Source organism: Asterias rubens, chromosome 13, assembly GCF_902459465.1.
Source record: "Asterias rubens chromosome 13, eAstRub1.3, whole genome shotgun sequence".
Taxonomy (NCBI): domain Eukaryota; kingdom Metazoa; phylum Echinodermata; class Asteroidea; order Forcipulatida; family Asteriidae; genus Asterias; species Asterias rubens.
In genome coordinates this window covers 6,101,683-6,114,916 of record NC_047074.1, presented here as the reverse complement: position 1 = coordinate 6,114,916, position 13,234 = coordinate 6,101,683, and the positions used below count along the sequence as shown (strand labels likewise).

At 37.2% G+C, this 13,234-nt stretch overlaps 1 protein-coding gene across 2 annotated transcripts in view; it reads right to left on the bottom strand.

Moving 5' to 3' along the window:
* The window catches only part of LOC117298818 (phospholipid scramblase 1-like), a 49,228-nt gene extending 36,620 nt beyond the window's left edge, over positions 1-12,608 (bottom strand). Inside the window, exons 1-2 of one of the 2 annotated variants that reach the window (XM_033782156.1) lie at positions 12,472-12,608; positions 3,988-4,200 (exon numbers count right to left, since the gene is read on the bottom strand). In XM_033782156.1, coding sequence (XP_033638047.1) covers positions 3,988-4,192 — 205 coding nt within the window. In that variant the 5' untranslated portion in view covers positions 4,193-4,200; positions 12,472-12,608. Of the gene's footprint in view, positions 1-3,987; positions 4,201-12,089; positions 12,285-12,471 lie in introns of those variants that run through there. The other variant, XM_033782155.1, reaches the window with a different exon arrangement.
* Between the last annotated feature and the right edge of the window lie 626 nt (positions 12,609-13,234).

The following is a 13,234-nucleotide window of genomic DNA, read 5'->3' as shown; positions in this document are numbered from 1 at the left end:
ACAAGTGTACGATTTCACAAACCACTAATATTCGTCTTAACTTAGGATGGGTTGTTTGCCACAGTGATTTGTATTGTGACCCTGGCCAGCTACTTTAGCCCTCCCCTGTACTCAACGCTACATAAGCTTGGGCGATATCACGATATTATCGAATATCGCGATATTAATTTGGAAACGATTTCGATATCGGATGGATTTGGTTTTAATCGAAATATCGATATATCGCGATATATCGCGATAATTGCGATAATCGCGATATATCTCAATATCGATTAAATTTCGCGATGTATTTGCTAGCTGAGACATCTTGCACCCCATAGGTTTGGAGTAAAACCAGAAGAATAGGTCATTAGAACACCTCTCTTAAGCTATGACTGTCTCTTCTACAAATTTCACTTGGAGTTTGAAGACTGATGATGTCAAATTTCATTAATCGCGATTATATCGAATATCGCGATATATTGTCGGCGATATATCGTGAATAAAATAAATCGATATCGCCCAAGCTTAACGCTACACTTACAGCATTTTTACGTCGAGCTTTCTAGCGGGGTTGCCGATCGAAGCGCGGCATCCCGCTAGTCTTTAATTATGAGCGGTATTTTAATTAATTGAAAGTTTGCAGAAAATGTTGAATTTTGTTAAAACATCTGTTGTTACAATTTAGTGTATTACTAACATTCGGCCGACAATGCCGACCAAGGCGGTTTGTTTATCAACAAAAGAAAGGTCTATGACGGTTCTTTTAGTTAAAAATGATGTGGGCGTTCTAAGGGTTAAACTGATGGTCAGGGAAGGAAAGGAGACTTGGAGCAGTCCATGCTGACACACTGACAACTGAACGGAAGCTAGCACCATACTGGGCCTGAATTGGCCAGCCGCGTATTCGGAAGATACATGTAGAACATATCAGGCATGCAACTGCCCGCTTAAGAAAAAAGAGGAAAATTTTCAAAGGCACAATGCAAGTGCGGATCGAGGCAGCCGAAACGCCACAAGACATGATACCCACAATGGTACCCTAGAAAATGTTGAGATTTATTATGCTCTTAGTACTAGGCTTATTTTACATGATTGTAGTTGTACACTGTTGTTGCCAGGCATATATGAGGCTAAAAAAAAAAAATCTGGAAAAAAAAACCAAAAAAACGCGGAATTCCGCGGAAGAGTTGCATGCCTGATATATGACCCGCTCCTTCGTAATGAGGAATGTTAAGTAATTTTCAGTTTTGAGTTTATCACAATAATCCCAACAAGCAAATCTCAACATTTTAAATAAAATAAAAATCATGATCATAAGAACCTTACTGTCCTAAATAATGTGTAATTTTTGCTGACCCGTCTTGAAAAACATTCATTCGCAATTTTTACGTGCATGTTTCTCATGATTTTAGTGTTACTTCTCACCCAACACAAAGTTTAATTGAAAGATTATTCCTTTATCATTCAGAATTATTTGGCTTTGGAGTAATTCAACCTTGAAAACCCCGAAATGTTGATGAAAATCAGACACTGTTTTTTCGAACGCCTCGGTAGGTAAGCCATACTAACCTCGCGACGCGAATTTTTATGAATAAAAAGGTCGGCTGATAAACGGGTTTCCTTTTAACCCCTGTAGCAAGCAATGCAGTCATCTTACGTGTTGACGTATTTAGATAGATGAGGTCACTGGCTTATAAAAAGAATCTCTTGATGGCGCTTTTGCGATGTGCTTGGGGCAGCCATTGAGGAATTGCGGATTCAAAAGGGGCGACTTTTGTCTATTTGGAGTTTATTTTTTGATAATTAGGACAAAAACATGGCCCAAAAATTGTCTGTTTCTACATCTTTGTTAAAACAAATCGGCATTTCCTGTAATGAATTATGACATTTGTTAGGTTTTCCTGATCGGGAAAATTATGAAATATGTGGTATTGATTGTTTTATCATGAAAAGAATGTCGGTGGTCTCCGAATTGAGATTGTTTGCAAACGCTTTTCCTAGCGGGTTATATGCATTTGAACGGTAGACACAATTAGACACAAACTGAAAAAGGGGAATATAAACAGTACAGGTGTCGCACTACCAGATTCAGGACAAGCCCTCTGCCTTACATGACTGGGTTACTAAATAGAAAGTAGTGCAATATTGTCCTCTCAGTCCACCATTGGATCTTATGTCTCGTATTGTATCAACCAATCAATTTTTTGGATGTTCCCCCAAATTTAATTTATTATTTGTTCATTATCTTCTTTTAAGGACTGTTAGTCTACATGTAAGTGTGCTTGCTTGTACAATTTTGTCTCAAACTGCCCGAGTTTTAATATTGTATTTTTCTTCTTTGTAAATTGCATGTAATTCAGCCTTTGGCTGCAATGTGTTTTTTTAACAATAAACCAATTAATAAAAAAAATAAAAAAATAACATGATTTTTTTTGTAACTTTTATACAATTTGGCGTAGGATATTTTTGTTTAAGAAGATTGAGAGAGCCATAATTATTCAACTGATTTTGTGTTTGTTTTATAAGAATACTACAAAGAGGTAATTCCTATTGCATTTTTGTTTGCCAAAATCATTGAAATGCCGTTATTCATCGCTAAAATCATCCTTGCCGTATGTCGTTGGTTGAGAAGGACGCTTGAACGCAATGCAATCTGTGTATTTTTCTGTGGCGTAACTGGGTAGCTAGTTCTTTATACTTCGCTCGTTAGGAAATGCGCCCACAGATATTTCTGCCGATTAGCGCTGGTCGTTATACGCTCGCGGTAACACACATGGAACCTTTGAAGACAACTAGTTCAAACTCCTTCTGTTCCTTGCTCTATGGATTATGTTGGGTGTCAAATTACACGAAATGAGACTTAACTTGATATTCCATATTTCGTCGGAGCGGGTCACAGGGAGGTGACAAAATGTTGCATTTTGCTCAAAGGGACACACCGGCTCACCGTTTCACAATTTAGTTTTTATAGATGGTTGCTGTAAAAAAAAATCATCAAAATGTTACGTAATTAGCGAAAAATTATTTAAAAACCAAAAAGCTGTCAAAGGCCAGCGTATACATGTTTCCAGCCGTTGCAGACTGTCAAATCTTCGTGACATTGTCCCACAATGTTGCAAGTAGACTGGTGCTTTGTTTATAGCAACATTTTACTATGACGCAGCATAGGGATCCAGTCTATCCATGTATTATTAACAACCAGCATAAATATACGGAGCAGGCAAATCCTTCGACGATGGAGGTAGACCTTCGTGCTTCGAGTACATCCAAAGATCGTCACGAAGAACACAAAGATGTTAACCCAGAATATGATGGGACAGTAACAAGGCAATAAAGCATTCCTGACCCCAATAAACTAGGCCTACTACTACCGCATAGCCATGATGCAGTTTGGAATGTGATCGTACGTGCCCCCGACGTGCCAGGACCCAATTTCATAATGCCTGTATAGTGGCACAAAAATTTGCTTAGCACAAAATAGTATTGCATAGCAGAAACTAATTACCAGCCAAATTTAAGATAAGTTTGAAAACTTGTGGCTGGTGCCCAACTAAATTTTTAAAATAGTAAATAAATTTTGTAAGCAGTATTTTCTGCTAAACAGATGAAACTGAACAATGGGCGCTGTTATTCACAGTGAAATATTTTTTTATCTTGGGGGGGAAGGGAATCTTCAGGGATTCAAAAGGGGGCCTGTAACGCAAACAAGAAAACTGAAGAACATTGTGATGTGATATTAAAATGCACAAGGCACCTCAAATTCTGAACTTATAATTTAAAATAATTTATGACTACCTAAGATGTGTGGCATAGCTTGAAAAGGAATCAAGTTATATAAATATAATGAAAATCACTTAGAAGGTTTATAAGCGAACAAATAAAAACATAGGGGGCCTGACAAAAACAGGAAAATTCTTTTAAAACGAGCTTAAAAGCTCGTTTTCATGAAAGTCAACTGCATCTTGGCGATATCAACAATGAAAAGTTCAAGAATTGTGGACTAACCTTCAAGGAGCTCAACTTGCTGATGAACCAGTAAATGATCAATCTGTGTCATATATTCCAATCCTGGAGGGCAATCTAATGGCACCTGTGATGCTTGTACTTGCAGTCCTGCTTCTAAACTTCCTGGTGCCGGTGGTGGAGCTCCAGAAGGCCAGTTGCCAGGTGCTCGAGCCTGACCACCTTCACTTTCCTTTGGAGCATTCATTTATATACCTGCAATCATCAAGAACAAAAATATGACCTTAAAATATACATTCCTGAATTATGGTATTCATTTTAGTTTTTTTACCCATATAATGTACACCGATGTGTGTTAGAACTGTACTTACCAAAGTTCTGTGAAAATTAGACATTTTTTCATTTTTCAACCTCAATTTTGAACCGGAAGACAAGGCCAAAATGGGGTCATGTCTGCAAGGCGTTTGCAGAGTTTTCCATGACGGTTCCGATGATGTATTGATTGTAAGAATCCCTTATGTGGATCAAAAGTTTGAATTTTCATGTAACTCCAGAATTAATGACGTCATCATGACTTACATTAACTCAAGCGGTTTCCTCTCCTAATGATCATCTAAATATGTGCGAAGTTTCAAGTTCATACAAGTTTGGAAAAGGTGCTTTTGTTAGCAGACAAGGGACGAAGAGAAGAAGATGACAAAGAAAAAAAAAAGAAACTGACTTGATTGCATTTGTGCACAAATAGCTGACATTTCGTTAATAACATTATCAAGTTTCTCAACTGAATTTGAAATTCTTATTGTATTCAAAGCAGCTACGTGTATGACCTATCCAGCCTAATTTAAAAAATAGTTTAGATTATACCATGTTCAGTTATCAATTTATACATTTAAGTGCACCCTCTAGCGCCAGATTTAAAACATCTAAAAATACACTTTTACTAGATGTCTGTGTCAGAGTTAATGATAATTGTTTCAAAATTGGTACACATAATTTCCTTCCTACATGTACATGTAATAATAATAACCGTATTTATAATAGCAACATATCTGTGGACTCTTAGCTTGATGACGTCATCAAGTGTCACGTGGTATGCTTTAAAGGTGCACTTTTCAAAGCAGTGTGTCTGACAAACTAAAAGTTCGACTGAGGTGAAACTTGGTGTATTCAAGGACAAGTGTACCTGCTTGAAATTGTAGTGACGTCATGATGTTGTTTTTTGGGACAAATTTTGACATTTAGGCCTATTACATATTTTGAGAACAAAGCAATAGACCGGCAGCCCAGAGCACTTTGGTTAAAGGAACGAGGTACCAATATTTGAGTACAGGAACATTTAGTGGATAACCTGACATAAGTCAGATATGGATGTCTGCCGGGGACTCCCGCTGCGTGAAGCGCATGGACCCCCAACAAAGAGGCAAAATAATGGGCTGAATCAAAAATGTAGGTACCACATGAAACCAAGTGGAAATGGTCAATAACATGATACTAAGTAAAACATATCAACTGCCAGACAAATTTTGTGATGCATTAGGCCTGTCAGACACCCCCTCCCCCAAATATTTACTGTACAAACCTATGGGTTGAAATTACTTTGTCAAATCAGCTCAGATTTACATGAAACTTTGTCCAACTGTTCCACTGTGGCTAAAATGAACACACGGCAAAAATTAAATCCATACTCCATATCGTTTCCGAGATACAGACTCTTAAAATATGCTAAAACCTCCCCATTTCAGATTTTCATTGTTTCAGCTTATTCAACTGGAACCAGTGATGCACTCTTTGAATTTTATTTTATCTTCATATGCATCCTCCGGTAACAGGTGACGTACAGTACAATGTACTGTACAATGTACTGTAAGTCACGGTATGCTATAACGTTTTTTTCTGTGCCTTGAACACCCAGCAGGGTGGATATGTACACATTACAATTATTATTAAATTACAATTATTATTATTATATTATCATTATTATTAAATTAACATTATTATTAAATTATCATTAAATTATCATTATTATTAAATTATCATTATCATTAAATTATCATTATCATTATCATTATCATTATCATTATCATTATCATTATCATTATCATTATCATTATCATTATCATTATTATTATTATTATTATTATTATTTTTTTTATATATATTTTTTTATATATTATTAATAGGCCGCTCCACATAGAGAGGGTGAAAAAATAAAAAATATTTCTATATTTTTTTTATTGTAAATATTTAACATCTTTATTGTCTCAAGTTTCAGATTTTATTTACAGAAATGTTGATTAGATTGAATTAAGTGAAATAAACCATCATTTTTGAGTTCATTTCTCTCTTGCATTGATCTAATTTTCTTACATGAAATAGTCTTGGTTCCAAGACCATTGGTGTTGCGCGGTCACACACAACCAACGTTCCGATTATGCACGGCAAAAACTGTACACGCTTGTAATGAACGAACGCTAGCGGGCGCTCTATTTCTCTGATTTAGATCTCACCATGGTCTTGGACATTTGCAACGACGGGTCTTAACTTTTTTATTGTTTTTCGGCAAATCTCCCCCGACTTTCCGGTGGAACCAATCAAAGCCTGCGTTGCGGTTGGCTCATGAATAATTCATAAGTGTTGTGCATGCAGTGTACAATGCATGCAGTAATTGCGTTGCATGACTTTTGCTACACTCTGCATGTGTGTGTGGGTACATTGTATGTGTTTTTATCGGAGTATAATAATGTCCAGATCAGTAGGATTTGAAACTTTGCCACATGGTGGAAATACGATAAAGAAAGGTTTGCGGTACCATCACAAACCTTTCTATGTATAATATCCAGATCCAGACTACTGCATTGCCATGATGCAGCTTGAAATGCGATCGTGGCGTTATGCTCCCGACGTGCCAGGGCCCACACTGATGAAGCCTGTATTGGCTAAACAATTTGCTTATAGTTAGCACAAAATAGTATTGCTTAGCAGAAACTGGTTACCAGCCAATTTTTAATTAAATTTGAAATGTTGTAGACTTATGCCTAGTGCCCAACTAAATTTTTGGATAGTAAAGAAATTTTGTACAGTATTTTCTGCCAAACAGATATTAACTGGTGGGCCCTGTAGTGTTATTCACAGTGAAAGTTTTTTAATCTTGGGGGAAGGAAATCTTGAGGGAGAATGTTTTTTGTGAGAATGTATTTTGAAACGTAAGCGTAGCTGCAGATCTTGGAACATAAGCGTAGCTTGACTCGGGATTGAAAGCGTACTTTTTGATATTGTAGCGTAACCTAAACGTATCTTGGAGTGTATAAGCGTAGCTGAGTAGCTGCATAGCTTGGAACGTAACAGTATCTTTTGGAGCGTAAGCATATCTTGGAACGTAATTCGTAGCTGCGTATCTTGGAACGTAAGCGTAACTTGACATGTGATTGAAAGCGTACCTTTTGATATTATAGCGAAACTTGAAGGAACGTAAGCAGATCTGTAAGCGCAGCTAAGTAGCTGTGTAGCTTGGAACGTTGACATCTTTTGGAACGTAAGCATATCTTGGACTGAAGCGTAGCATCTTGGAACATAAACGTAGCTGCGTATCTTTGAACGTAAGCATAGCTCGACTCGGGCTTGAAAGCGTACCTTTTGATATTATAGTGTAACTTGAAGGAACGTAGACCTAAGCGTATCTTGGAACGTAAACGTAGCCGAGTAGCTGCGTAGCTTGGAACGTAACCATATAATATTTTTTGGAATGTAGTCGTAACAATATCTTTTGGAACAACTCATGAGAAATTGCAAATTTTGATTGCTTGTCGAGTGGCGACTACTGCTATTCAACTCCCAGTTATTTGAGGCGAATAGTCGGGTCATAAATTCCACTAGTTGCCCAGTTTAATCATTACCTCAAAAATAACTCTTCATTCACAAAATTAAAAAATAATACTTTGTTTGGCAAAATTATGCTTTGAGGGAATTTTGTTTTAGCATTATTTTTATTTCAACCTTTTATAAAAAATTCTCATAATTTTTTTAAGCTACTCACACAATAACACTGTCAATATAACTAAATGCGATATTCCTACGTTTTGACATCATCAAAATTACCTGAAAACTCATAACAAAAAGAAATTAGGGGGCCATGAATCAAAATGGAGCATATTGGAACGTTGCAATCATAAGAAACAACGGAGTCGACACCCGCAAGCTGGGAGTTCATAGCGCCCGGGATTTAACACCTCCAACCCCCACGAGACACGGCATGGGCGGTATGTGATATTCCACAAGGCTTATTTCACGTTCTGATTGCTCCACGCCGTGGGGCCATACAAGCGTCCGTTACACGGACTCTCTGAATGCTAATCTTACATTCGATTTTTGACCATTATTTACGATTTTAAATCGTCACGTATCCATAATCTAAATAGGTAGTCTATACTTAAAATTTCACTGTTTTCCTTTTAATAGGCCTATAATGACCACGGAATTACTCTTTGAGCAAAGATTATTAAAAATAGAGCGCCGATCATATTGACCTTTGACTCGATCTAGTTTGAATAGTCATCTTCAATTCGTCACGTGATATGAATATTGCATGCATTAAAAGTAATTTACATAGTCTGGCCATGCCTTCAATTTGCAAATGTCCTAGACCTTGGTGAGCACAGGACATGGTGAGATCCGGAAATCAGAGAAACAGAGCGCCCGCTAGTGTTCGTTCATTACAAGCGTGTGCAGTTTTTGCAGTGCATAATCGGAACGTTGGTTGTGTGTGACCGCACAACACCAATGGTCTTGGAACCAAGACTATACATGAAACAGAAAAAGTGACACATTTTCCCCCTTTTTTCGCGAAGACATAATAAAACCCTTAGATAAAACATGATGGTCTTAAAGCTTGACGCCTTTTTCCATATTTGGGTATACTGAAGGGCATAGGTCAAATGCAAAGGAGTATTGATTGAAAGAAAGTGGTAAACAAATTTCCCTTGTTGCTAAGGATGACATAGTTAGTGGATCACGTGTGCAGAGTAAAGGACTGTGATTGGACAAGACTCCCGAAGAGGGCTGTTGGTCATGCGCACATAGACCAGACGACGTGGCCGTGTGCAAAAACCAGCAACTTACATGTTCGTGTCAGCCCAACTCGACCTTACATTTTGACTAAACATTCTTGTGATATTTTCCTTGCAATTTCTACAGTTATTAATATTAGGTTTATAATTGAAGGGAATCGTTTGTCATTAGTTCAAAAGATCACCGTCTTGCCGAAGCTTTAACAGAGCTTCTTGATGCAAATCTACATGGAGTTGAAAACGACTTGATTGGCTTTGTCGAAGATTACTTTGTTGCAAGTGATGACAACGAAGACAATGCTTCATCCCGTGCAAGTAATTCTGATTCATCTTCAGTCACTAGTTTAGACCAAAACGACAATGAAATTGTTAAGGAACCTGCCGACCCACCCCTACTAATTGTGAACATTTTGCCCCATGAAGAAATCGAGTGTAATGGTGCATTAGAGGTGGCTGGTAAACGCAACAAAGCGAGGGAATTTCTCTGCAACTGCCAGAATAATCGGGGATGCGGTGATTGTATAATAAAGCTTTTGTCACTAATATTTGTGTTTTGATGAGTGGAATGTGAATAAACAGTTAACTAAGGTTTTAAAAAATCAGTTCTTATGTTGTTTACAAATTTAAGAGTAGACCCCGACCCGAGAGGGCGCTGTTCGTGACGTCAATCGAGGCAGACTTTGCCTGTAATGCGTAGAGTAAACACAATGCCGACCAGGTGTATTGCTGCTGAATGCAGAAAAACACTTTTTAAAATGTACCAACTCACGATACATGTACTTTGCACGTGTGTTTACTATACGCATTGCAGGCAAAGTCTGCCTCGATTGACGTCACAAAAGGGGTAGGCGTCAGCCCCCCAAACAACTTTATATATTTTTTAAACATATAAATCGTGACAAACAATTACTGAAAAAATTGTTTTATTGTTCGTAAGCATATACTCTTATGTTTGAAAGAAAAAAAATTCTATTTCCAGGTGACTTTAAAATATTTAAATTTTTTCCTCATATTGGCACACCATAGAATCCCAAATAGTAACCACCTCACGTGATCCATCTAGTGACTAAAGCATAATGAAACTCAATCTAGCAGATAGTAATTTTGTTTTGAATTTTCGAGGTTGGATGATGTTTCTTTGACTCATTTGAATGTTGGCGTAATAATGCACTAGTGATTTGTACTAAAAATCAATCATTTTATAAATGTTTTAGCAATATAACCAACGACAGGAAACTTTATTCTCAGCATGATTAAGCCTGATGAAAATAAAGACCGTGAGTAAACTGCATAGCTTCTGTCACCGGTGCAGCTTGCACAATCTCGCGGTAAACAGGAACTAAAGTTGGGGTTCGAAAACATATGAGGGTCGATAACGTATGACGATACTATACTCTTATGTTTGAAAAAATAAAAATTGTATTTCCAGGTGACTTTAATATCAAGAGTAGAGCGCACTAAGAGTCAGCACCACACACCTAGACCATCTAGACCTGCAACCTAAACATCCCAAATCTGAAATTTGGAGATTGCTTGCACTGCTGCAGCTGATCCAGATCCAGATTTAACTAATTCAGTACCAAGCCAAGTAGCACAGTGTACACTGCTATATAATATATCCTGGTGTCATGTGTTTTCAGTAGGATAACAGGAAAATTTTGCACAATCAAAAACTAAACGATTAAAAAAAAAAAACATCTATCCAACTTTTTTTACAATGACACTTAAATCAACGAGACATTTTGCTTCACAACAGTTATTTCTTTTATTGTGTCCGTTATTGTTATTTGTTAAGCTGTAGCTAGTATATTCAGAAGCTAGTAAGGCGTGCAAAATAAATAAAAAAGCTCATTCAATTACTATTAAACAAATTTAATTACATTTTTGTCCCAAGACAATGGCTACTTGGTTAGAATCTGGAGATATCGCAAGGCATGACAGTAAAACACCCCTACCCCCTTAAAAGCAGTGGACACTTTCGGTAATTACTCAAAATAATTATTGGCATAAAACCTTTCTTGGCGACGAGAAATGGGGAGAGTTTGATGGTATAAAACATTGTGAAAAACGGCTCCCTCTGAAGTGCCATAGTTTTCGAGAAAGAAGTAATTTTCCACAAATTTGATTTCGAGACCTCAGATTTAGAACTTGAGGTCTCGAAATCAACCATCTAAAGGCACACAACTTTGTGTGACAAGGGTTATTTTTCTTTCATTATTATCTCGAAACTTCGATGACCGATTGAGCTCAAATTTTCACAGGTTTGTTATTTTATGCATGTTGAGATAAACAAACTGTGAAGGCTAGTCTTTGACAATTACCAATAGTGTCCACTGCCTTTAAAGCACAAACACTTCAAAACAATCTGTTTCCCCCATTTCAGACCAGCAATGTTTGGTTTCAGGCGTAATATTTTCTCTATAATGTAGACATAATTTTATTATCTATTACGTTTATCAGAATTTATTAATGTCTGCAGTTAATCCGAAAAGATTTTTGTTTTCATTTTCACTTTTTTTTATACAATTTTCCCCCATATTGGCACACCATAAAATCCCAAATAGCAACCACATCAAGTGATCTATCTAGTGACTAAAAGGAGAATGAAACTCAATCTAGCAGATGATAATTTTGATTTGAAATTTAGAGGTGGGATGATTGATGTTTCTTAATCTTAGACTCATTGTTACAAAATTCATCATTTTATAAATGTTTGAGCATAAAACCTACGACAGGAAACTTAAAATGCTTAATTCTCAGCATGATCATGGAGGTAGAATTAGTAAGCCTGATTAAAAATACAGACTGTGAGTAAACAGCAGGGCTTCTGTCACCGGTCGGAGCTTGCACAGTCTCGCGGTAAATGGCGCTGATGGCAATCAACGTATGGGTTTTAAAACATAATGGTTGATTATGACGCTACGAAAAGTACGATACTATCTTGTTTATACTATAGTGTCCACTGCCTTTAGAAAGGGATGAAACCTTAGGGGGGGCTATATAGTTTCGAGAAAGTAGAAATAATTAACCTGTACTTATTTGTTAAATATACGAGGGAACCACCACCACAAAAAAACTTACCACAACGCACACTTGATTGTGAAGAAAATCTTTTAAAAAGTCGATTTCAGATCACACACACACAGCAGTACACGACGTCCACACACATAATACATACATACGCACCGTACCGCACCCACCAACCCAAAATAAAGAAGCCTTTACGAATATCTGGAACTGGCAAGGCTCCACCATCTGGTTCCGTCCACATGCACAGGCTCCGTACAACAAAATCAACGCACGTTTTTAAAAACTACTGACAAGCTGAATAGTCGAAGCCAAAGCCGCACCGTCGTTTCAAGTCCAAGTCCGTGCTAGCCCCACCCATAAATCGGTCAAAGTCCACTCCGTATCAAAATCTGTCGCTTTTTTTTGAAAAAACGATCTGCATCATGAAACTTACCGATCTAATGCTTCAGAAGTTGCAGATAGCCCTACAGTTGGAATTTTTCAAATAGGTATCACAGGTTTTTAGTCAAAATCAAATGAATTTTGAGTGTAAATTTTCTCAACTACCGCTCTTTTAGGACCAGGCTGAAGTTAGCCGCGTTTCTGGCCCGATTTCGGGCCAGATTTTCAACGCAGCAACCGAGTACAGCTGGCCGCGTATTCCGGGAAATATGAAGAAATAGACCCCATGCAGTAAAAGGTGGTACAATTTTGGTCTCCCATCCTTTCTGATTTTAACGAATTTTTTAATCATGTGTAATCAAAATTAAATTGGATTCACATTTCTGAGAGAATGTATCAATGAGCAAATCCAGAGGTTGAATAGGAATAATTGGTTGCGTAATAAATTAGAAATTAACCGCCGCAATTAAGACCTCATAATACAGACCATAAAAAAACAGCTGATAAAAAACTTGCACTCACCCCAAAGTAAATGTACCCTTCATAATGCAAAAAAAGTTTGTTTTTTTCAATAATCTTATAGGTCATACTTCTGGGCACACTTAATTTTGGAGGAACTAAATCGGTTCACTAATTAGTACCCAATTAGCCACTTGAAGACACGCCTTTTTCTACTATACCTTAACCGTATAGCACCTACACAGTCATCTTAATTTTAAGAATGCCTTCACGGTAAAGTAAATGTACCCTTCATGATGTAGAAAAAGTGGAATTTTATTACATAATCTGATAGATCATACCTCTGGGCACACTTA